At 32.9% G+C, this 26,158-nt stretch overlaps 2 protein-coding genes and 2 long non-coding RNA genes across 17 annotated transcripts; 1 reads left to right on the forward strand and 3 right to left on the reverse strand.

Annotated features, from left to right (window-relative positions):
* Window positions 1-747: 747 nt before the first annotated feature.
* On the reverse strand, window positions 748-13,922 carry LOC117158309 (uncharacterized). 12 transcript variants are annotated; one of them, XR_013059444.1, is made up of 6 exons: window positions 10,883-11,155; window positions 10,756-10,823; window positions 10,552-10,659; window positions 9,610-9,773; window positions 1,372-9,533; window positions 748-890 (listed from the first exon to the last, which is right to left on the reverse strand). It is a non-coding gene; the product is annotated as an uncharacterized LOC117158309 (long non-coding RNA). The 12 variants fall into 12 exon arrangements; XR_013059448.1 differs by lacking the exon at window positions 748-890 and adding an exon at window positions 13,794-13,922 and having other exon boundaries at window positions 1,447-9,533; window positions 10,883-11,027; XR_013059449.1 differs by lacking the exon at window positions 748-890 and adding an exon at window positions 11,552-11,681 and having other exon boundaries at window positions 1,447-9,533; window positions 10,883-11,027.
* Window positions 7,415-24,635, forward strand: LOC117158296 (zinc transporter ZIP3). 3 transcript variants are annotated; one of them, XM_033337055.2, is made up of 8 exons: window positions 7,415-7,555; window positions 13,253-13,507; window positions 13,894-14,061; window positions 14,157-14,318; window positions 14,407-14,568; window positions 14,817-15,024; window positions 15,116-15,242; window positions 22,507-24,635. In XM_033337055.2, the coding sequence occupies exons 2-8, from the start codon at window positions 13,281-13,283 to the stop codon at window positions 22,794-22,796; spliced, it is 1,344 nt and encodes a 447-aa protein (XP_033192946.1). In that variant the 5' UTR covers window positions 7,415-7,555; window positions 13,253-13,280; the 3' UTR covers window positions 22,797-24,635. The 3 variants fall into 3 exon arrangements, with proteins under 3 accessions (XP_033192946.1, XP_033192948.1, XP_033192945.1); XM_033337057.2 differs by lacking the exon at window positions 7,415-7,555 and adding an exon at window positions 11,735-11,871; XM_033337054.2 differs by lacking the exons at window positions 7,415-7,555; window positions 13,253-13,507; window positions 13,894-14,061; ... (2 more) ...; window positions 14,817-15,024; window positions 15,116-15,242 and adding exons at window positions 17,908-18,144; window positions 18,653-19,697.
* LOC117158308 (uncharacterized) lies at window positions 17,552-21,235 on the reverse strand. The gene is made up of 3 exons (XR_013059457.1): window positions 20,932-21,235; window positions 17,876-20,301; window positions 17,552-17,655 (listed from the first exon to the last, which is right to left on the reverse strand). It is a non-coding gene; the product is annotated as an uncharacterized LOC117158308 (long non-coding RNA).
* On the reverse strand, window positions 24,208-26,154 carry LOC117158305 (uncharacterized). Its single transcript, XM_033337076.2, has 3 exons — window positions 25,815-26,154; window positions 25,185-25,307; window positions 24,208-25,102 (listed from the first exon to the last, which is right to left on the reverse strand). Exons 1-3 carry the CDS (start codon window positions 25,973-25,975, stop codon window positions 24,925-24,927), a joined length of 462 nt encoding a protein of 153 aa, XP_033192967.1. The 5' UTR covers window positions 25,976-26,154; the 3' UTR covers window positions 24,208-24,924.
* Window positions 26,155-26,158: the final 4 nt, after the last annotated feature.

Genomic DNA, 26,158 nt, shown 5'->3' on the forward strand with positions numbered 1-26,158 from the left:
TTGTACATATCTACAAATTCTCTATAACAATACTAACGTAGTGACACCTATCTTAACATAGACTGTGTTACTGTCGGTAAAACAAAACATCAAGTATGTATGTACATACATATATACTTGAGCTGGAGGGCTTTCCTGCTATACCGATCGTCATTATTATCGCAGTTCAACTTTAATCACCGACGATGTGTATTTAGTCTGTGTTTTAACCGTGGATACGATCAACACCTCTTTATACGAATTTCAAATTGCAATATAACTTCGATTCACGAACGCTTTAATCGTGTAAAAGTTAATTAGTTGTAATTAATTCGTATTCTAATTCATTGTTGGCGAATTTGCCCCGATTAACTACGCTGACTAACTTCTTTTTTGTGGAACCGTGAAATTGCGCAACGTTTGTAATGATTGGCCTCTATTTTCCCAAAATTAGAGTTGCAAATTATCATCATTTCTAAAAATTACTGATAGAACTACTGATAGAACTACTCATGATTCTATAGAGTTTTCAATAAATATTCAATAAATATTAAATAATGATTTTTTAAAATTAGCGTTTTGAATTACTTTATTCAGTGTAAAAAATTTCCTTTAGTTTTAATATTGCAACCTCAACAGTGTTAATAACACTTTATAAAATGCAAAAGCAATATCTATAAATAAGTCTGTGATAAATTATAAAGCCGTATAAAAGTCATTGACCTCAACAGGTTACAGATACTAAGAACATAATGCACATACCTTTAAAGCTATAAAAAGCTAATTCCTCAATTTATGCGACGTAAAAGTTTGACTGCCATATCTTGCACTAAAACATTCTACAGAAGTCATTGCATATTCCACAGTTCCCTTTTCGTTCGTAACAGCAGTATTTCTTCCGCCTCCAAATTCTACGGAAAAATATTTCTCGTCGTTCATTCATTCAATGAAATTGCTGATTAGACTTCGCAAGAATGTATAATTGCAACATTAAATTAAAAAGAAAAATTCATTCGTTTAATACAATGGAATAAAGGCGAAATAAGTTTTCATTTATCTTAATTTAACAAAAATTAATTTTATAAGATTATAAAGCTTAAGAAATTTGCTTCCGGTTGAAGAACGGTCTAGCTAATGTCTATTTCTCATTACAAGATTTCTGAAATAGAAAAAAGATCGTGGAATTGCTTTTATCCTTGACATTTAGCGATTTGCCAATCGCTGTTGTTTTTAACAGTACCAATATTCTTACTCACGTAGAACATATTCTCACGTATCTTATTTTTCTTTCAGTCCCTCTTGTCTTTATTTCCAATGATAGTTCTTTATTAAACATTGGACTTGAATACAATATTGTATTAAATATTTTATACACTTGATATGTAGTTTTACCTTAAATTCTGTCTTCCTTCGTTCTTATACTGTGTAATTAATGTCTTCAATGAATTTCGGTTATAATAGATCCCATTTCTTATTATATATATAAAAGTATGATTTTCCACGAATATCCGCACTCTAATAATAATTACATTCGCATTACAATTTAGTTAAAAAACATTAAAAGATATCGTGTATTACAATTTAATTATTTCAACCCTGTTACTTATATGCATATCGACCAAAATAGTAATAGAATTACATTTTACTTAAATTGATAGAATATGCGGTAAGATCACGCAATAATTCTGTCTTCCGCTTTCTCTGTCCCCTTTTTAAACGCAATTTCTATCAAGTTCCACTGGAGGACCGAGTTTCCGTTCACTTCCTTGTGCGATGACCTCTAGGAAGAAAATTGCTGACCATTTGCTGTAAGATGCATCAACCACGTCAAACATTTATTACCACCAGTTATGTACACACATGAACCTCTCAGAGGATAAACCGATCAACTCGAGTTTTCGACAATTGCTTAACTTCATTAAATAAGTACACAATTAGTGTTCAATTCTTAAGAAACAAATGATTAACTTCCACAAGTTCATTCTAAAGTAAATTTAGAAACCAGTGTTTGTAATATCTAGGCATATTTTTCTGAACATAATTTGAGGAAAAAAAGATAGACAGACATTTGCTTTACCTACCAAAACATTACAAGAAATATTTTTAATATTCCCGTATATATATCTTTGCATATTATGTATATTCCGTGCATTTTTGCATAAATGCATAAAAATCCACGGTTTACTGATCAGAAAATTCTAGATTTTTATAATGTAGCGTAGCATATCTTGTATAGTCGCTTTTCTGTATTTTTGAGTTTATAGAGTTGATCAGCGTGACTTCTAAATGGCTCATATATCGCGTGAAACAACGACCTGTCGCGTGGGCAAAGAACAATTGAAATAGACGGATTCCTCCTATTACCAATAATCTCCAAAGAATCTTCTAATTGCGGATAATACATTGGTAATTCCCTTATTACGCGATCAGTCAGATTTAAAATGAAAATTCTTTTTACAATAGCCGTCTAATGTGTTCCTTTATATTTCCGATTATAATACTGCTTCATAAAAAAGTATAAAAGATATAAAAGAAAAATTACCATAGGAATGGTACCAAACATATTAAATCATTCTCCAATGAACATTCTCTTATAGTTATTATATGTACATATATTATCTTATCTCTTCTTTATTTATTTTTGTTTCCTTCTATTCGACCATACATTAATATTATTCGATTATTCTCCATAATTATGATAAACGATAACATTTTCTTAGAATTATTGTTTTCCTCCATTTTCCTGTTTCCTCCTTTGTTTCCTCGTATTCGATAATATTCTCAAGGAAACGTTAAAGAATAAAGTTCATAAATAATGGCATTATTTTGTGAAACATGATTCAACATACAAACAACTGCAAGTTGTGAGATAAAAATGGAGATTAGAGAAGACCGTGTCTGATAATTGGTTACGATGAAACGCCACACATACATTTTCCTTTACTTATTCTCTTCTTTTTTATACGGAGTAATATCGCGTTTCCTGCGTGTCAGCGATCCATGCTTGTCCCAACTAGCAAAATTGCAGGTCACGCGTAGCTATGCGTGCGAAAAAGATAATCGGAGTTAACTGCAAAGAGCAGCGGCGCGACGAATCTCTGGATCTGAATCGCTAAGGAAATTCCTCTTGTAGACGTCTTTATAAACACGCAATGATGTTCTACGATTCCAAACGGACTGCTTCATTCTCTCGTATGCGCAATATTCTTTTAAAAGCTTTGCTAGATCAGTTAGTATAGGAAATTGATTTTTCTTGTTAAATGAGTACAATTATTTAAATATTCTAGATGATTTTTGGAGTTTTCGCATCTCTACGATTTTATACGTCATATACTTTTTCATTCGTAATAATATACAACTAAATCAGAGTTAGATAAGGTTTGATTTAAGTAGTAATGTAAATTGTTTTTTGTAAACACTGGTAATAATAATGGACATGTTCTCTTTTATTACGCAGTATTTTCCGATTGTTTCGCCGATTAATCGTGACATTACGTACCTCGAAAAATCATAATTAGATACAAGAAGTCTTAATTATTCTTTTAATATCTCATATATTATATATACGATTACATATCAAATTCTCATTGGCATTTGTTAGGCTTCTATTTAGTTTGTAAGCTGAACATCTAATTGCTTCTCACCATAGGGTCTTTGGTAACTTCCTCTTGATGAACTTGATCCTAGTTCTATTATAGGCTTGCCATTTTGCTGGGGTGTGTATGGGCACATATACTAAATCCTTATTACTCGTGATTTGCAGTAGTTTTTGAATGAACTTGATGTGAATTCTTTACCATTATCTAGTCTTACATTTTTTACTACTATTCCTCATTGGGTTTTAATTTCTGCTATCTAATTTTTAAAATTTTCTTCAGCTTCATTCTTTTGTTTTAATAGATACATTATTGTAAAGTAGGTGTAGTCATCTGTCACCACTTGAAAATACCTATGTCTATCTAGAGTACATGGAGTTACTGATCCTGATGTATTGGAGTGTATCAAATCTCCTATTTTTTGAGATTGTTTCTTTCTTTCATAAAAAATGGGTCTTGCAGCTTTGCCTTCCACACACATGGAGCAATTGTCACTGTTTAGTGGTAGTCCTAGAATTCTCATACCTTTTTTATCCAAATGGCCAACTCTCTGCGTCACAGTTCAGCCTTTTAGATCTGACTTGCTTCCAAACTTACACAAACCTCATCTTTTTTAGGCCTTAATTTCAAGATATGTAGGTTATTCCCCTTTTTGCAAAATAACGTGGTTTTTTCCCACAATTTCTATGTCTTCCATGCCGAATATCACCTTATAGTTATTTGAATTAGTTCCCTTACTGACCAAAGGTTATGTTCTAGTCCTTTTACTATTAGACCATTTATTCTTACCTTTTACTCTTTGTACATTGCAACAAAGTCATCTTTCTTTGTAGCCTTTATCTTCACTAGTTATATGGATTTTTACCTGTTCCTGTAACATTTCTATATTACTTATATATTTTTCCATATTTGCCTTCGTTAAATATGCAGTTACACTTGAATCCAGTATAAACTCTGTAAATTTACTCTTATTGCAACTAACTATGCTGCTTAAGATCACAAATGAGATTTTGTCCTTAATAGATTGATTAGCTGTCTCTGATCTTCTTGGTCAATAACCCCTATCTCTGAAGGAGCCTCAATCCCTATACAAGTTTCTGCTGGTATTTGGTCTCTCTTTTGCTCTACATTCACTTATTTTGTGACCTATTCTACCACATTTAAAGCAAGCAAATAGGAAGACTTTAAATATTACCTGGCCATTATTGCTTTTCTTATTCAACATCTTGCTCATCATTTTTCACTCCTCATTAAGCAGCCTAGTTTTGACAAAGTTTAAAGTGACTTCTTTATTATTCATTGTCTCGATAGCAGTTATCATAGTGTCATAGTCTTCAGGCATTGTCTACAGTAGATGACAAATTTTATCAGATTCATCTATTTTGGATTCCACATTTTCCATCTCCTTTATGATGGTGTCAAATTTTAAGAAAAAATTTTTCATTTTGTCCATACTTCAATGAAAATAGCTTCCTCCTTAAATGCAACTTTGAAAACGTGCTTTTTCTCTCAAACATATTTTGCAAAATCTTTTCTTTTGCAGTGAATGCACCTTTCACTAGATATAGATGCTTGTCCATAATACACTGCACCACTATTGACTTGGCTTTTGCGTCTTTTAATATAAAACTCCTTCTATATTTATCCTTCGCGAATGACGGGATTTCGATGCATAACATATCATCTCTCTGTCTTTCAGTCAACAGGCATTTAACTCGAAATTTCCAGTTATTGAAATTCTCTGCGTATAACTGGGGAAAATACTGTGCTGAATCCATGTTCTCTTTTGAAATACTCTTTTTGAAACTCTGATCTTTTATCTTTTTGTTATCCGTGATTACCCTCCCGATTGTCCGTTAAGGCATTTCTTTCGTTTTCTCTTTTATTTCTACTTCTTTTACACCTACTCTGGGCTCATAACCTGATGAGATTAATCAATCAAGCGTAAAATTGTAAAAGAAAAAGTATAAATGTATTTAGTATATTGAAATAATAATTGTACACGAGCCAAGTTATCTATACGTTCTTTGTTGCACGCTGTTCTCACATTCTCTCTGTACACACTCGGAAATCATGCTTTCCCCCCTAATTCACTCACCCCTTTTTGGTTAACATATGGCTTATACTACGTTAGTCAATTCGGGTCCCAACAATGTTACTTTTAAAAAATTACACAAATACTTGACCATTTAATGTTCAGTACAAATCCTTATCTTTTACCTGCATTGTAAAGTTTTCTTTTCAATATATTTATAATTCAATCCGTGAATATAAAAATATACACGAAACGAATCGACTACTTCGACCGCACGTACACTCTTATCAAATAGTATATTTTCGCAAATAAGTGTGATGTAAGATTTATCGAGAAGAGGAAGGACGAATCGGTAAGAACCAAGCTATAGCAGCTGATTGGTATTCACCTTGGAAGATTATATAATTAACAGCATAAAAGAAGATACGCAATAGAAAGGAAACAGAGAACGGATGGCATGAAAACAAATTTGGTCCCACATAAGCAATTCATTGGCACAGCTGTAGCTTTTAATGATATTACATAGGTAATGATGAGACTGCGAACGTTTATGCATTTATAGAATAATTGAAGATGTAAATATTCGCAAACTATAAACAATATGCAAATATATATGAAATATTCAAAGTTTAGTACTTCCTAGAATATTTAATAGATAAAAGAATTTTCTAACTAATTGTAAGCGAACGCAAGTTGGATGAGTTATGAGAAATTGTTGACATTTTTGTATGATTATTGCATCGATTTGTTTCTAAGCAATTAGAATAAATTTTACAACATGAGCGGCGATACAATCAATCACTGATTTCAAAACTGTAAGTTGATACAGCGAAATAAGATAACTAGATTGCGGTATTTTCCCACATTAAAATGCAGTTAAAATATTTCATCTCTTTCGATGGAACGTTTATTTCTATTATTAAGGGAGTCTTTATTCTTGAAGATTTCAAAATTCTCGCAGCGTCTAAATCAAAGAGCTCATAGCAAAAACGGACCTTATCATATTTATAGACTACTTGAATAGAGTTCAACATTTAGGAGTTTGGATCGAAGATTACGTTATAATCGATAAAGAAGAAAAAACAACTTCAATAGGACTGTTTTTGTCTTTCTACTAGCAAGATTGTTATTTTATCAAGATATTATAATCATTACCTTTTTAGACAGTAGTTCACATATTGTGTCCATTAAATTATTCAATAAATTCAAATCTGAACTTCTGAACAAATCTGAACAGAAACCTAACCCCAACCTAACCCCAATCTGTCGAGAATAGGATATTCTTTCATTTTCCTAAAAGAAAAATAAAAACTGGAAAGGGTACTTTTCGTTATTCCTTCAGCTTCTCGTCATATCAGATCGTCAGCAGCATTTGGTTTATCTTATATTACCCTTTTATGCGTATATATGTATGACTGTCAAACTTGAAAAAATATTCTTATCGTAAGAAGAATAGTACATAATAACTTGCATTTTGCATTAGATAATTTATGCCACGAGTGACTCAATATAGAGTCAGGTGGACCACTACTGATTCAGGGTGGTTTTTATCCTGACCTATCAACATTTTCTCCCTTTGATCTTGGCATGGTCATTAACTAGATACTGGCAACAGGCTATTTATGAATGCAACACACGTGACCCGGGGTGAATCGACGACTTAACCCGTAGCCAGGAATCCCCGGATAAAGGCGGGACGCGTACGCACACACCAGGGAATCCCGATAGACAGGTATGAAAGTTTCCTCCGCCGCCTCTGCTTACTCTCTCCCGTGCAATACTTACTGTTCTTCATTCACTCGTCCGACTCAGTGCGTTGCGATTCGCCGCAACTCTTACAAGTGCCATTTACGTCGTCCTCCGTAGTGTTTGAAGTTTGGTAGTCTGTTCACCTGTGAAATCTGTTTACTATCCAGGATATTATACATATGTATAATAAACATTAGTAAGTCTATATTACAATTGATTATTTACAATAATATACTATGTAGATGATCCATTTATCCTTTTGATCAATGTGTTCACTCCATGAGGTTCATTCTGTGGTTCCTTCCATTATGGATGGATTCAGATGGACTTTGTTCTATAAAATAGTTTGTTGTTTTTTGATGAAGTTTAAAGATGTTCTATGATTTCTTATTCATGATCATTTTTGATCGATCGTTTTGTTTAAAAGTTTTGCGTATGAGTTTCATTTAGAATTGATTTTTGACAGTGTAGTTTGTATTCCAACGTTTGTTGTCTTCTCATGTTTATCCATATGGTAATGTTTTCATTGAATGTCTTTTTGTGACAGAGATAACAAAATTTTACTGTATAGCACGAGTACGTTCAATTATTAATTCAGTGTTCGATGAAAAAATGATAAACAAAGATTGAAGTTTAATGTAATTAGTGCTACATTACGTATTAGAAAAAATTATCGTAAAATGGTTATGGTGAAACAGTGGCTGCTCGCTGTCAGAAATATTTTTGATGACCAAGTTGACTAATATTCACTGCCTAATTTCGCCTTAGAGAATTCGCTACATTACTACCTGTCATTGAGATTATAGCATCATATTTCAACTTTATCTTTAGGATCTGTCAGGATCTAGTGTATAGAATTTCAAAACCTTGTTAAAAAGCAACATTGTTCCTTTTCCATTCAAGTAACAAAGTATGTTTTATTATCACGCCTTTATTCTTGATGTCAACATTTCAATAATCTCCAGGCAGTCCAGTTTAACAATGTAGCAGGTGCGAGAAAGCACATCATTAATCATCATTCGATCATTTATAGTTACTGAAAATTGTCTGTCTGATCGGTTATCTTAATTACGTACCGCGAAGCATCTTGTAATAGCTGCCCCGCTGATGAAACAGTTCAACAAAGCTCAATAACAGGCCAGTACGATTTTCATTGAAACGGATGGTAGAAGTGTGACAAACCTTGAATAGTTCAAATAGAAACGTGTTCAATTATGTTCAATATCGTTAAATTGCACAAAAAGATCGTATTTGCATTCCTTTATGACAATTTTCATTTAAGGCTGTAATCTATTTTGGCTCGATTAATTGACCAAGGTCAGCAAGCAATACTTCCACTTCATAATACACGTATAGGTAATTCAAAATAATTGTTTAAAATTATTAATTTTTTAAGTTACTCAAATCTGATTGTATTATTACTACATTCACGCATTAAGTATTTTTATAGACAGTATAAATTAATTATACTACATGATGATAAATTGTATAAATTAATCATAAAATATACACAGTACATATTATGAGTATAGTTATATATATATACTCATTAGATAGAATCTAATTATTCGATAAATTAAAAAAATTCTGCAGCTTTTACAAAAAGGCAATTGAAATGTGCAGCGAAATAAGCGAAGTGAGGAATCCGATACCTATATCATTTATAATGAGATAAGTGCTATATTTATCCTTGTTTATCCTCCTTTGTAATTAGCATAATTACAGATACCTATCACCTATCGCTCCTCACATTTATACATGAATGATTAGTAGGCTATTCACATTCAAGTAAATTATTAGATTATTCAAATAATGATGATAACACAAAAACATGCATTCATTGAACATTACAATTTAATTAAAATAACTCATAAAAAGTAATGAACGACTCAAGACGAAAAATGGCGTTCGAAAAAGATTTTTAAACAGTCAGCAAAGCGTTCCAAATGGAACAACCTCGAAACGACGATGCGCTACAGCTACGGAAAGGGATCGCTATATGTATGTACAAACTATGGGGAAAAACGTTGGAACTCGTTACCGTTCCTGTTTTTGGACCATTATGCCAGCCAAAACTGGTTTCGCTGATACGCGTACAGCTGGTGGACATTGACTGACTAGTCAGTCGACTACCCTAGTGTCCTTCAATAATCGAAACGTATTGTCTCAAAGATCTGTAAATATAATTAATTTTATACTTGCCGTATACTGTGTCATATTATGATATAGCTAAAAAGCTACTTTTTATACCGATTTAAAATTTTAATGGAAAACTCATGTATATATATCATTTAGATGTTGACGCAATCGCAATATTTTTTAACGAATGGCTTCCGTTTATCGATCAGATAGTTCGAAAAAATCAGATCGAGAGTTAATCGAGAGTAGTTTCGTTCTTCTCTCCTTAATTTTACCTGCAAACGAATGTAAATTAGTTTAGAAAGAAGCTAAGTTGTTGTTAGATTAATAATAATTGAATGCGTAAATTAGTTGGTTCCATAAATACAATAACAAAAACTTTAACTACTACAATAAGTGTTTGATTATGATAATTACATCTTGAACCAAGATCTGTAAGTAGTAGAAATTAACAACTGAAAAACACACGTGCACAGATAAAGTAAACGTCGAGGAAAAAATATGTCATCTACTGAAGTGTGCAAATATCGTCAACGTATAAGTACCAATTTATCTATGGGAAACATCCACAAATTTCCAATTCCTTGTTTTTAAATTCTTTTAATCAATCGATCTGCTATCTTGATAAATACAATATTATCAAATTTCCTGTTTTTCATATCTACTAGTTACATTGAAGCAGTCGTAAAAGATATAGAAGGTAAAGGAAATAACCGAAAAAAGGTTCGTTGTACAATAAGTTCTTAAAAAGATTTATATAAGCTTCTGAAATTATGGCAATTTCTACGCAACATAAAATTTGTAAGAAAGGTTTTACTGAGTTGATAATAAGGTAGATAACATTAAAACGCCGCTGGGCGCAATTTTATTATCCCAGAGAAATAAAGTAGTGAACGTGAAACTTCAATAAGGATTGCTGGAATCGCGAGAGGAAAAAAGGTTGCAATCTATCGTTCACAATGATTTCAGAGGTTGTGTAGTTTACCTTGGATAAACGCAAAAGTCATTTCTTCCCTCTTTGTTTTGCCAAAGGAGCATAGCGAGTGTACTTACTTTCACTGTACTCGCGGTACTAAGTAGTACCATCTGTACCCGGCACTCGTTTCCTCCGCTCCCACATTTAACGACCATTCAAATCGATCGCTTCTAGTCGAAGGCATCCTGAAAAATTTCAATTTCGAAGGTAAACGGTCTCATATAAATGCAAGTGACTTTCACAGGATATTAACTTTGTGTAAAAAACGTAAAAACAATTACTTCCACAAAGCGCGTTTCAATATCATTGCTGAAGAAATGTTCATGGAATGTTTACGATCATCTGCAAACTAAGCAAAGATTTCACACATTTACACATATATTCGAACCTCTCATGATTCATACTTACTGTCACGACATATGTATCTTTTTTGAAGACAGATGAGTTTCCAGCTAACTCTGCGATAGCACACTCCTTTTTAGAGTATTAAATGACACGCCAGAATCATTTAGATCCAATGTGACTTTCATATGTTTAAACCAGATAAAAAGTTCTAAAAAGATTCGAAATATTTTAGAAAGAATAGTTGTCACTGTCCTATATGAAAAATTGTATTTAATGATGTAGAGTGATTAATACATATATAACAATTAGTAAACTTTCCTTTCTTATATATAATTTGTAATTTTACGTCAGCAATTATTACAAATACTGCTTCGATGATTTTTACAAATTTTGCTGTAATCTATACAACAGAATCTATTACTTCGGAAGCTATTGTTAATATACAAAATTGGAAACAATATGTCATTGAAGCGTTGATACTGAGACCATGAAAATCATATACGTATTTACACCCGAATCAAGAATCGTTAAATCTTTATCTGAAATATTATCAGAAATATCGAATAAGATGTGGAGCAGATCCCCTAAATCGAGCGACAACATAATCTTTATCGATTCGTATGTATATCACGTATAACACATCTGATTCAAACTTGCGTCAAAACCGATATTTGTGAATTTTATTTTTTACTTGAAAGATCGCTATCGTTATTTTTACGAAAAAGCCCCTACTATATGCAATCTCTCGTACAAGAAGGCAGGAGGTATTAGGAATCGTCAGTTCCGATTAGGAAACTTAGTACCATTATATGTACATCTTATCTCGACTACTCGCGATTCGAATGATCAAGATAAAAAGCTGGATAGACATTGACGTTACATTCTATTTATACATATATGCGGCCCGTTGAAAGAAATAATTAGTAGTATGTCCACTCCTACGGCTATACGAAACACCTGAAGTGCTTTCAGTTGGGTAATAGCTAACTGAGCGAACAGGTGTCGCGACACATTAAAGTCACCACGTTCAAGTATTCGCGAATTTTCAATTGGTGAGTTGACAAGAACGATTTTTAAAAACACTACCATAGCACGAAATCAGAAATATTTGTTAATAACGTTAACTGTTTTTCATAATTCTATTATTATGTTAATGTAAACTGAGTATTAAGTACTCTATAATGACTCAAAATTCTCTTATATGGAAGAAGACTTCGTGATAACGACAATTGCAATGCAAAATACATGCAATACTTTATCTTAGCATGGAAGTGTAACTAAAGATTTGTTGATCTTAGTTAATCACAGTGATAATTCAATTACTGTCAGTACGAGTCAAGTTTTTCATTGCATCTACATACACTGTATATTATTCTGACATCTAGTTGCGGAAAACAACGAGCCGCGATAAAATAAAACTACAAAATGTTCATATTTTTCGTGTAAAAGATATCTCTTTATAAAAGAGAAGCGACCATCATTTTCTCAATTTTGGAAAAATGTGTCGATATTTAAAATATGCTTTTCTGTTATATATTATTGGATAAAATGCCTTATCTACAATTGAAGTAGACTTAAAGTATTTTACGCTTGATATGGCTACCTTAATTACGAAATATTCACGTCAGTATCGATTGTTAACAGCAATTTCAAGTGAGACGTAATCATAACCTGATTCCGATCTTTGAAATTCAATATCTATGGCTATAATTTATTTAGCCATCTAGCCCCCCATTTCTTGATTCCAGTAACAATAGCGTTTTTTTTTTCTTTTTAACTGAAATAAAAATTTATGTTGCTTTGTATACAAATCTTTATAGCACGTTTTCACGTTTTTAAAATATAAGTTCACATTGTATGAGATATGGATTATCTACAATTGTAAAAAGAACATAATAATACCAATATGACATTAATTTCCTTCGAGGTAAAATATTTATGGAGTTCCAGGTTCAAGGATAATCGATAAACAAAGTTTCCATTAAATTTATACCGTTTTCAATTTATATATAGTCGATGCTATAATAACGATCGATAATATAAGATCTTGAACGATCGTATCATATAAGATGCAATATATACGAAAAGACTATTTTAAAGCATAGCAAAATGTATTTATAATAATAGTTTTAGTTATTTTAATGATGTGTAAATAAATGAAGTGTGCATTAACACCGAAACGAATCCAATTACGTACATACTTGTTATTTTCAAAGATGTTAAAAAATTGAAATTTAAAATATTCGATTTACAGAAACAAAATATTTGTTGTTTAAAAAGTTCCTTAATTTTTGTTAATCTTTTTTACATTTGTATTGCTATTATTTTTCTAAAATAAAAGATGTTGATTGGTAACTAAAAATTAAAAGTGTTAATTCTCTACAGGTAACCAAATATAAATATGCAAACTACACTCATGTTCTTTATTTGTAGAACATCTCGACTGTCAATAAGGCAAAATATGTCTCCGTTAGAAGACAACACACTTATACAAAGGCTAACGAATACCGTTCATTTGCTTCACAAAGATAATGAAGATGATCACGAAGATAAAAACATGTCGAATATACTGGTCGCGAAAGGAGTCACGATGGTCATATTATGCACAGTAAGCATCGCCATGGGCATTCTACCAATGCGAGTGGCGAGGCGGTTGAAATGGAACACTTCCGGTGTTGAGAATCCTAGGTATCGATACAATCAATAATAAATGATATAATCGTAATTCTTTATTTGTTAATTTCACTCAATGAATGGTATCCTTTGACTCGCATGCCCCCCCCCCCCTCCCACTACCAAACAATTATTTCGTTTTAAAATGTGAATCCTTCTTGATCAAACTAATAATTTACTCAAATGTGCATCATGCTGTATACATTAAAAGTAAACGTCTTAAATACCAAGATTTGCACATTATATTATCACTATGGTGATTACGACATATATACACAGTTTTGTGTGTTGTAATACTTACCAAAAATAACCTCTATAACGTAATTTCACATACGAATGTAAAACTCTGAAACTGAGTCGATAAATTTGTGACGTGTTAAAAATCGATTATGTTGTAATAGGTCAATGAAATTGGTAAGCTTGCTTCTGGGATTCGGCGGTGGCGTTCTTTTCTGCACGACGTTTCTTCACTTGCTGCCGGAAGTGAAAGAGGGGTTAGAGCATCTTGCAGCAGACGGAAAACTTCCGGAACTCAATTTCTCTTTGGCTGAGACGCTTACTTGCACTGGGTAAATAAAATAAGATTAATGTATGTCCCTGTAAAAATTTAAATTAGAGGATAATGTTTAAAGAATATTTAATAGTATATTATACACTTTTGTAGCTTTTTCATCATGTATTTGGTCGAAGAATCAGTACACACACATTTACGAAAGAAACAAGCACATAGAAAAGAAAATTCGAATAAGGATGTTACCAAGAGTACCAACGAGTTGGTTGAAAATGGACAAACATTGGCAAATTGCGTCAGTGGGCACTCACACTAGTAAGCAAGATACTGTTTATCTATCAGGTGTCGTGAATCTTATGTAAATTAAACGAATGATGATGAATACATACATTCGTTGTTGTAGCAACGGGCACGGTCATTCGCATCACCTACCTGTCATAATGGATGAAAAAGACGACTTCGTCATAAGTTCACTACGAGGATTATTAATAGTTCTGGGTTTATCCGTGCATGAATTATTTGAAGGACTCGCTATCGGTCTAGAAAGTTCAGCCTCCTACGTTTGGTATGTTTGGTTTCTATTAAACGATAAAACAAAATTTAACTACAAAACGGAACAAAATCGTGATATTAAGATTTCCAATGTTATCTGGAATTTCAGAAAAAATTTTTAAACAATATTTGAAAAAATCCTAAATTAATAATAGATTAATAATCGCGAGCTTTTTTTCAACTGATAATCGTCAAATCGATTCATACGTAATAATATTTAATATTTGCTAAGATTGTTAAAAATGTAAATTTCGTTTCTAGGTATATGTTTGCGGGAGTGGCGGCTCACAAATTCGTGATAGCATTCTGCATTGGTTTGGAGCTAATTGCTTCCAACACCAGGCAGTACCTTTCGGTGATCTATGTTTGTACATTCGCGATTGTTTCTCCTTTAGGGATTGCTATAGGAATGTTTTTAGTTGGTGAAGAAAGTGCAACTGCCAATGGCATACTTCCAGTCCTACTCCAGGTATAAATGATACACACTTTTATAGTTTTCTATAGCGTATTATAATAAAAAATTATGTAATTGAAAAATTATGTTTGTTTAATGCGTATAGGGTTTGGCGTCTGGTACTTTATTGTATGTAGTATTTTTCGAAATACTCCAGGAGCATAGAACTGGCCTCCAGCAATACATATCGATCCTATTTGGGTTCGCTGTGATGTTTGGATTACAGATACTAAGTAAGTATAGAATTTATTTTGAAGTAAAACTTGCGAGTATCTTAAACATATCCTTATGTGTAAATAAAAGTAAATAATCGAAGATTAGATATAAAATAAAATAATTGTCCTTCTACCAAAGTTGTCGCGTAAACATCTACTACAAGTAAGAAGCGTTTAAGCTTTAAATGAGAGATAAGTTCAGTGTACTTAAAAATGTCTAATCTTTCAATTACGGCTTCGTTCAACGATCGAAGCCGTCTCTGTAAACATCGTTAATTTACGATTACAGTGGACTTATAATACATTAAAATAAATTAATCGATTCTACCACAACGAGACGTGGACGACCATGATAGATTATAGGATAACAGAAGCGAATGCGTGAAAATTATCACACTCTTATTTGACTCTTATCGATTACCAGTGTGGTCAGTAGTCGGTTATCGACTGCTACAGCACACAATTTGATCTTAATAGAGCAAAAAGCTGACGCGTCGAGGTCAATGTACGAGATGTCGTTATTGAAAGAAAGAAAATGAGAAGAAAGACTAACTTTTCAAATTGTGTTTAAATCATCAATTCAATTAATAATGGAACTGGTTATAATAGCAATTATTATTATCGATACAGGAACAAATTTTTTGGTTTATGTTTAAATTGTACTTAATCCAATGCTAAGTACAATCGAGCTTCTACTTCTAATCGAATTATTATTTAATTAATTTAGAGATTATAAAAACATTAACTATATAACAAAATAATGCGTTGCATGATTGATTACTTAAACTTTATTTGATAAAATTTTCATTTCATCAAACATTACCAAAATATAATGAATATTATGTGAAAAACAACCTACACGTATGATAATAATGTTTTGAACCTACGTCACGTAGCAAAACAAGAGCTGTTTCTGCATCAATGATTTAATTCTGTATTGCCATTATGGAAACGCCTTTCACCATGAAACTGCTTCACCCATTTACGCACAAGCATACTTAATTCGTAGTCGACATAGACGTTTATGTGGTAAACCTGATCAAACTAGAACTGATTTAAGTTTGTAGTACAAAACTGCTCTCAAAGATCTCAGGGTGAATAATTTAATAGAAGAGTGTACAATAATTACTTTTACTTCACAATTATTGAATTCCAGGCTTAGAAATTTGTAATTTACAACACAATTCCCTACTTTTGAAATTCGTGCAAAATTCTACAAAAAAAATTGCAACAGAATTCTCAAATCTTATTCCACTTATAGTAACATTTCTACACTATAAAAAAGATCTTAAAACGAATTTCCAACATCCTCGAAGTAACAACACATTTATCCAACTACTCATTCTGCTCACCAAAATTATTAAGCATACCCAGCCTCGCAACCGATCGATCCATCGATCAATGAAAACAACAATCGCTCAGCCGCTACCTACATGCGCTTCAAGCACGCGATGCTTGCCAATCATTCATTCTGCCCGACGAGTCGCGCTCGCTATCAGGTCACCAAACAGTCGCGTCGGGTTCATGCATCTGCGAGGAACATTTACATACATGCTAGCTGTGGCACGCAACCATCCAGAGTGGTGACAGCACCGTGTACACATAGGGAAAGGAGAGAAACGAACACTAGCCTGGTAGGGAAGCGATGTGTCCAATGGAAGGGGAAGAGAGCAGGAAACGGTGCGCTACGTAAGACGCGAGGGGATTGTGAGTCGAGTGGCCAACGAGCCCCGGAGTATCCGATTCACCGTCGTACCGCGTGGAACGGGTATCATTCCTTCTGGCGCTCGTTTATACTGTTCCCTTGAATCCTCTTCGCGATTCCCAGAAACAGTGATCTCCTCGCGATATTACCGGCTAGAGTGCACGGCTGTAGAATGCATCCGGGGGGGGAGTATCGGCAACTAGATGGTCATTTCGCAACCAGACGCTGACTCGTTCACGCTTTCCGAAGGAAAAGTAAAGTATTGCGACACGAAGTAACGAGTGTAGTTTCAGGTAGCAGTTTGAATTTAGGATATCTTACTTTCCACAGAACTTTTTTATCGAGTTAATACTCGAATAGATAGAGTTCCTCTTAGTAAAAGAACATATAAATTGCTTCATTATAGATCATAGATCATATATAAGTATAGCGTAGATCATAATAACCATTATTTTGGAATAGTATTGTAGTATATAAGTGAATAGTAAAGTTGTAAAGGTTGATAGGTAGAATTGTAGATAAAGAACTCGTGTTTGTCCTTGTTAAGGAATATAGAATCTGAAATGAGAGAACGGTATAGTGAGGTATGGAAGACCCTTTAACTTTCATATTGTGTTAATACTTTAGTGAAGGTAACTCGATGGTCTTGCCATTTAAACGTGGTTCACCAGTGGCTCGTGCGTGTGTTAAGTGAAAAAGTGATCGCATCGTTGGTGGATTGACTGTCTGGACAAAGAAGAGAGAAGTGTGAACCGCTTAGTAGATAAAACTTGAAGAGGAGGATAAAAAATGAAATGTTAATTGAAGATGATGTAGGAAAGAAAGACGTGATGAATTAGTATTAAAAAACAAAAATATAAAAAAGAAATCCGAAGGCTGTTCGTTGAAGTCAGCTGTTTACTTTGGAAGACAAAACAAGTTGAAACTTACTTAGATTCAAACTTACTTTTTGCAATAAAGTAATAGAAAGAAATAGAGATGGAGGAACCAACAACGGCTACCGTTTTACTGATAGCAAAAATAGGAGCAATGATTGGTCTTGGCTTTGGCTCTTTACTTCTGGGAATGTTACCACTGATTGTCGGACGTTACAGAATGAATCATCGTCAAAAACGAGATCGCAGAATTTTCAGTAATTCCAGTACCTGTACCTCCACATCAATTTCAAACGCCTCTTCCTCCAGTGTAATTTCTGCATCTGCAACGAATTCACAAGTACGTTCCGAATCTATTAGAGTTGTGAAAATATTATATTATTTGATCCTTAACTGATAAGATTATCTATGTAGTTAAAAATTAATATACTTTGTCTTCATATTTTGTCAAAATATTTGGGAGCCTTAAATATCGCATAAAGTAAATAAATTTATGATAGTTTGCAGTATCCTCTTCATATTGTATTATAATGTACATTATGAAGTCATAACACGTAGCTTCCAGCTATTTTGCTATTACCATATCTCATTACCTTATTAGTCGAAGATTAAGTAATTCCTATCTAACAATCATTTGTTACGATAGTGATTTGATTGAAAAAATTCCTAACTTCGTAAAAAATTTGTCCTCGCAAATTAATAATAATATTGAACAATGTATAGAACCTAGCAACGACAATTCTAATTAACCAAGTGCCTTCTCAATGATTAAAAAAAGAAAGAATAACAAAGTCGTTAAAAAACATGAAACGACCGGTAAATTAGAGAGCGTAACATGTAATCTCCAGGGCCTGCAAACATCGTTGCTGCTTTGCTTTGGCGGGGGCGTTCTACTGTTCACCACATTCTTGCATCTAGCCCCGGAGGTCCGCGTGAGCGTAGAAAGACATCAAACGAACGGTCAACTGCCTACTCTAGGCACGCTAAATCTGTCGGAGCTGCTATTCTGCGCCGGATTCTTTCTCGTCTACTTCGTTGAAGAGGCGGTGCACGCAGCGCTGACGGGAAAACCCGAGTCATCGGAGGCGCTACTCTATAGAACGGTGTCCGTACGTAGATGCAACAATCAAACAGGTGCGTCAACAACTACGAATAGTGGTTCCACCACCACGGTTTCCACTACGGCTAGGTCCACCTGGAAAGATGGTAACGACGAGTTAGAAGACGGCGAGAACGAATTAAACAAACGATCTAGACAACACAGCTTGGATGATTTTCGCGGTGCCAAACAAGATAAGATGTTACCTGCCATATTTGTCCTATCTGCCCCTACGGGATTATCTTCCACGCAGCGCAGTCCTCAGGATGGCACTAGATATCCTTCTAATACAGATTATCCAAGAATGAAACATCATGAACATAACCATTCCGTTATGACAAAAAATACATCGATACAAGGATTGCTAACCGTACTAGCTTTGTCTTTTCATGCAATTTTCGAGGGTCTAGCAGTAGGTCTAGAACCCTCTATTGGCTCCGTCGTATATCTGGCTGCTGCTATAGCTACGCATAAGTTGGTAATTTCATTCTGCGTCGGTATGGAACTTTACGTTGCTGGTGCCTCAAGTAGAACTACTCTTGGATACCTAACGATATTCTCAATGGTAACACCAATTGGCATCGCCGTTGGATTGGCTCTTGGTCATTTTAAGAATGACAGCGAAAATTTAGGACCTACCCCGACAATACTGCAAGGAATGGCCGCCGGAACGTTACTATACGTGGTTTTCTTCGAGGTGTTAGCACGCGAGAGGGCTAACGAGAAAAGTGGCCTCTTACAGTTGACTGCCATAATTATTGGATTCATGCTGATGTTGGGTCTACAAATCGCGAGTGAGTGTTTCCCGGATAATAATCCGAGGCCAAAGCATGTCGCGCACTGATTTTCATTCATGAAAATCAATTTTCGCAAGTATCTTCCTTTTTCTAATTTCTAATCTGTGACGAAGCTGTAATTGATTGTGTCAAGAATCTGATTTTCTCTATTATCTCCATCTCTTTGTTGTTAGTTTTATCTATTTTCCAAAAGAGTTGGTCTTCAATGGATTAGAAAGGGCAGTATTTTTAGGAATGTGAAAACAAGATATTCTCATTACTTTTCTTATTAAGAAAGAATTTCTAGTGAAACATTGTCTTAAAAACATGTTATTAATTTTAATTAAGTGGACTAACTTTTTAACATTTATTAAATGTTATTATAATAATACTACTAACTTAGATAATGGACTTACAAGTCCTGTTCTATATGTATATAGAAAAAAGTTCGAGCCTATTATCAAATTAATTGCTTATAATACCAGCCTTCATCAATCGGCGTTTTGGCAACCTTTCATCTTCTTTTTTTGAACCTATCAACGTCGGTGCAAACCTACTGCCGGTACGTCCTTGATGCAATCACCACCCACGTGTTCTCGTAACGCATGAATACCACATCCACCTATCGATTGAGCAAAAAGTCAAGCGGCAACGTTCAAAAAGTCACGGTCACGAAAACCGTAAGAAATCGAATAATATATCGTATACCGGATGTCACCGATTTTATTTCTCCATCTAACTTTAACTTTTTATCAAAAAGAACAAGATTAATCATCAATTCTTATATTACATTCGAAAGATTTTATTTACTGCCTGATAAATTTTTATGAGCGGAGATATATACACGGTGGCTTATGAAAGTATTAGAACTCTTATCATAAAATACTTCCATGTCTATATTGTGTGTATGTGCTATGTAAAACATTTTCACAAATATAATTATGATGGTCAGGATTCTCCATTGCTAATGAAACTTCAAAATGTTTTGAATAATATCTACACATAATATATCTATAAAAAATGCCTACTAGTATTTAAATACTTTCGTAAACCACTTTGCGTTGTGAATGTGAATTGAGATTATCAATCATTCTTTTGTCATTAAATATCATTCGTGCCAAAATTTACGCATAATGTTGAATGTATGTCCCCTTTAGAAAGGTTATACCAAGAAGACCGATTACGCGAATCACAGACAGTCTAATTTAGTTTAGTTTAGTTTGGTTTGGTTTACATAGTTCAGTTTACTCACTCGCTATTCCTTTTATTTTTTCATTGTCCGAAGACATTCCAACACACTCTTTCAGTTGCAGTTAGGTTAATAACTTTGATAACGGTGGTGGGCAAACGCAATGAACTCCTGCTTCACGGCAACGTTGGTCGTCGCGATGATTTCTCGCGACACGCAGTCACAGACAAAACTCGGATGTACCTATTAACCTATTAATTCGCAAAAAGTACGTGATATCATTACCAGCTCGAATAATAAGCACACGCATCTGTACACGTGCGTGCACGACATGTCTTGCAAGTATCTAGAAAGACCGAATTGGAAGATAGACCAATCTGCAGAATTATATTATTATTGTTTTATAATGATTCTTATTTATCCCTTTACAGAGATAATAGCAAAGATTATCGAAGAATTAAGAATAAATTATTACTAGAATACGGATATTAGGTAAATTCATATATTTGAAAAAAAGTTAAGGCTTTTTATTTGACCGCCTGCTGAGTGAATATTAGGATTATATTTCACAGTGCGTAATGAAAATTTTCACCCATTAACCACAAATGTTTGCTAGATATAGACCTCCAACGGTACATGTATGGGACACGTTTGCTGCCCATCTTAATAACAGTATATGAATTACCTAAGAGGTCTAGACTGAAGACCTACAAGGAATTCATAATAAAAATTATTTTTTGCGGAAGTATCACTAGTTATATAATTTGATCTTATGATATACCATGGCGATTGCCTACAAGTCTAGTGAAACGATACAGGTTACATTCGTCAATTTAAAAAGAGATTCAGTAAGCATAAAACGATCTATTGAGCTTGTTTACATTAACAACCGCTAATCTCATTAAGTTTAACCTTTTCATTTGTTGTTGTAACCCATATTATCGCTTCTGTCCTCTTAATCATTATTATTTGTACTAATGGAATGATTTTATATAGAGTAAATGCCGCAGAATCATACGCAAAATTTTTAGTAATCGATATTTGTTTAAACTTAAAAATTATAATTACTTTATTATTCCTATGTGTTTTATTAGTGAAAGTAGAATTGTTACGATTAACCATGGTTTCAAAAAATGAAATAAAATTACTTACTAAGAATAATGAAAAAAACCGGCTACGTATAAGCTTTCTCCACCCATGGCAATGACCCAAGACGATATACAATCCGACCGACTTTCGACCGCTTTCTCGACTATTTATCTATGGGATCTATAATTGCCATTTATGGTATACAATTAGAACAGGAAGCTTTCTTCACATAACTAGAATAGTTAAGTTATTACATATCTGTACATCGAGCAGTTCAAATATTTATAGATGTCCGATACATTGTATATAAGGAGGTGTTATCTTTATAACTTTATATAGATTAATTTCAAATCACAGATTAGATCTTATCTACATATTAAGTATAAACGAATAAGTTTTACTTCAGATTAACCGATCAATAAGATCAACCGATCGCTCAGATACGAAAATGCATTTCTAAAACCTATCTATCAAAAGTAAATAAAGTCCCTGAAAGGATAAGCTTTTGATAGTAGTTATTTAAAAAAAATTGTTTCGTTTATTTTACAGCTGCGCATTCTCACTCTCATTCCCATTCGCATTCGCACGATGGACACGTAGACGTACATAGCCACGAGGTTAATCATCAGGAGAATGATCACGATCATAAACTGGATTCCCACGAACATATCTATTCAAATGAAATGAATGAACGAATACTTACCGACAAAATCTATAGAGTAACGGAAAGCATCGCGGAGACTGTCAGCAACGTCCTATCCTCTACGATGAAAACACCAACCGATGTTTCCTTCAGAAGTAGTAGTAACGAAACGACGTTACACTCGAATCGAAGTTAAAACTCGTTTGCGTGACAGGCATCCTTTGACTGATTGTGAGTTACTAGTAGTTCTTTCATGGGATAAATATCTTCTGATTGATACTTACTTTCGAGGATATGTCAACCGAATTCATCGATTATTTCGGAACGACGCATATAAGTAAGAGTAAAAGGGGCCTCGATGAAAGAAGGACAGTATTATGAAACTTTGGTTTCAATCTGGAAGAGGAGAACAATACTCCTGGTTTACAGTTTATACCTATTATGCAGATGTCACCAATTGTGTAAGTACAAATAGTAAACGGTGATATTTGTGAAGTACGATAGAAATCTATCTAAAACAACAAGAAACTATTACCATTGTCATTCAATGACCAAATGTGATACGATTCACGAGTATGTATAGCTGTGCAATCGCGTTACTTACTCCTTTTTCTTTTTTCTTTTTTTTATTGTAATATAAACTGTATGGAATATCCGATATCTTTTACATCATAATTAGATTAAGAAAGGGAGAGTATTTCTTAACTGTTTATACCAATATTTAAAAACTTGCTCATATAATATGCGTATTACATAACATCGCAATGAAATGAGATATATTTTGCTACCGTCAAATATCAATTCTTCCGAAAGTGATAACTTTAATCGTGTTTTTATGATTTTTAATATTTACAACTTTTGTATGTATTAATACTTGTCTTTTTTCTACGCGATTATTGACATTACATGTCATTAAGAATGATAGTACGTCATCATTAATACGAGGAAGATTTCAACATCAAAACATAAGAAACTATATTCTATAAATATTTGCGATATCACGTTTCTTGTTCATTTTTTCATTTGTATACATATCAGTGTGATATGACAGGTACACCGCTAGGATTTGTAAACATATTTCAGTAACATGCATAAATATCATTTCCTCAAATCAAAGAATCAATTTTTAAACATAAATTATATTTTTCACGACATGTACACAAAGCAATAAATTGAAAAAATATACACAAAATAAAGTATCACATCTTTTAAATAACTAATTGTACCTGTCAGAGTTTTCCATGGCTTTGTCATCTCCATAATATTTTACATTCAATATAAAATAAATAATAATACAAAATTTCTTATAGCATAATTAAATTTGCGACTATATGATAAGATATGAACCACTCGAATTTCATGTGTATTTTTAATACTTTACGTTGATTTTTATTTATTATCATTACTCACATAATGTAGCATGAATGCTAGTATATGAACATGATTTGTACATACAGTTATCCTTCGACAAGTAAGATGTACACACATTGTCATACAAATATATTTTGTATATTGCAAAATTTACTAATAAAATAAAAAAAGCTTTGATAATAAACTAAAAGATTTTCCTTTCTCTTATAAATAAATATGTTGACAAATTGTGCCAATTCAAATTTATAACAGAATTTATTGTATAAATAATACAATTTCCTGTTATAGTGCACGCACGTATATTTTTGCAAATCATACACACTTTGTTCTGGTTTGAAACTAATTCTCAATAACATGTTTTTTATTTGTTATACTTACGCTGATTCCAAATACTACATAAGTTATTACAATATAAAATCTTCTGAATTTTTTCTAGTACAACATTTATTAAAACTGCTGAAAAAATGTGCACATTTCTACCACTACTGCTAATCAATTACTTGAATAAAGATGGTATATGTTTTAGAAAATGTGTTCGTGTTAACAAAATTTTTCTTCCATTTTTTCCTATTCTTTTTTTTAACATATAAATTATAATTTCATACATACAAAAAATGTGAGGTATATTTTTAATAATGATATTTAAATTTTTATTTTATATGTCCTCTGTGTAATTGTTAGAACTTGCAAATAATTAACAAATACAAAATAAAAGCAATTCATGATTATTTTCAACATAATTTGACTTGTTATTTCCTGACATTTATAGGACAAAGATCATAGAAAATATAAAAATTTATAAACTTTCAAGAATTCCTTGCTTAGTGTGTAAATTTCTTTCTTTGTTATCAATTCAATATAATCTGCTATTTTACGTTATATTATTGCAAATTTTTTGTTTGGATGCATTTGATATATATTGATCATATGTCAATCACAAAACTTATTTCAATCTACTTTTTTGGTATCTGACTATCAACAAAGTTTAGATAACTGGAACCAACTTTGATGAATGCAAGCCCCGAACTAATACCAATTACTGTACATAGAGTTGGATTAGGTGGTACAATGGATCGAAGTACAGCCCATACTAACACTGATCCAAAGCTCAGTAATACAGCACCAGCAGTACTGTAAGAATTATAAATGAATTTATTAATATCTTGTGTATATTTAACAAAAGTTGAAATATAATACAATGAAAATATCTCACCTATACAAAACTTTTACACTTGTAGAAGCACTTTTCATATGATCACGACTATATATGTAAGAGCCAGTGCCAAGAAGAGCACTTCCCAATAAGAAGTTTGTAATATCTTTTTTTGGAAAGACCCTAAAAATATACAAAAAGGGAAAACGATGAGTAATTCAAAATAAAACAATAAATAATTATGCTCATAATTAAGCGATAAATATTTATACGTTTATGTAAAATTTAGAGCTGCAAAAATGATAAAAAGCATATAATATACAAAAATGTATAAAATATTCATTATATACACAATATAAAATATGTATAATATATCCATAAAAAAATAAAAAATATGAAATTGCATAAACCACTCATGATCGAATACAAAAAATAATACATCAATTAATTTGTTGATTGAATAGCATTGCAAATATAGATCATGACATATATATTTAACGATGACCCTTATTCGACAGAAAAAAATAAATGTTACAGTTAAAAGATTTGAGTAATTTGAAAAAATGCATCGGTCAGTATTTTGTCTCTAAAGATTACGTAACATTTCAAGAATTATGAAACCCTACAATTCGATGCGAATGCAATAGAGGTTAACATTTGAATGCAGAATGGGTTCGTTATCTATCTTACCTGATGACAAGACTCGGATTCATCACGTTGATAGATAATGCGGTGTACGAAGCAACGCCGAAAGCGGGAGCGTAAAATTTGACAAGACTACATTTCGTGATCGGCTTTAAACCGAGTTTCTGCAAAATTGTACCGGCACTCGTACTTCCTGCAGCGGCCATTGTTCGTTCGTCTTCGCACAACTGTTGTCAATGAACTACTGGCCAAATAATCGTGTTCATAAATGTAACCTTACGAGAAGAGTGTTTACACGAAGTTCAACCAAATGAATGATACTAAGTAGACCGAATTTAGTGGAACAAGGATAGAAAAATGGATCCCGATAATGTGTTCGTAAATACATA

The sequence above is a fragment of the Bombus vancouverensis genome, chromosome 10, assembly GCF_051014615.1.
Source record: "Bombus vancouverensis nearcticus chromosome 10, iyBomVanc1_principal, whole genome shotgun sequence".
Taxonomy (NCBI): Eukaryota; Metazoa; Arthropoda; class Insecta; order Hymenoptera; family Apidae; genus Bombus; species Bombus vancouverensis.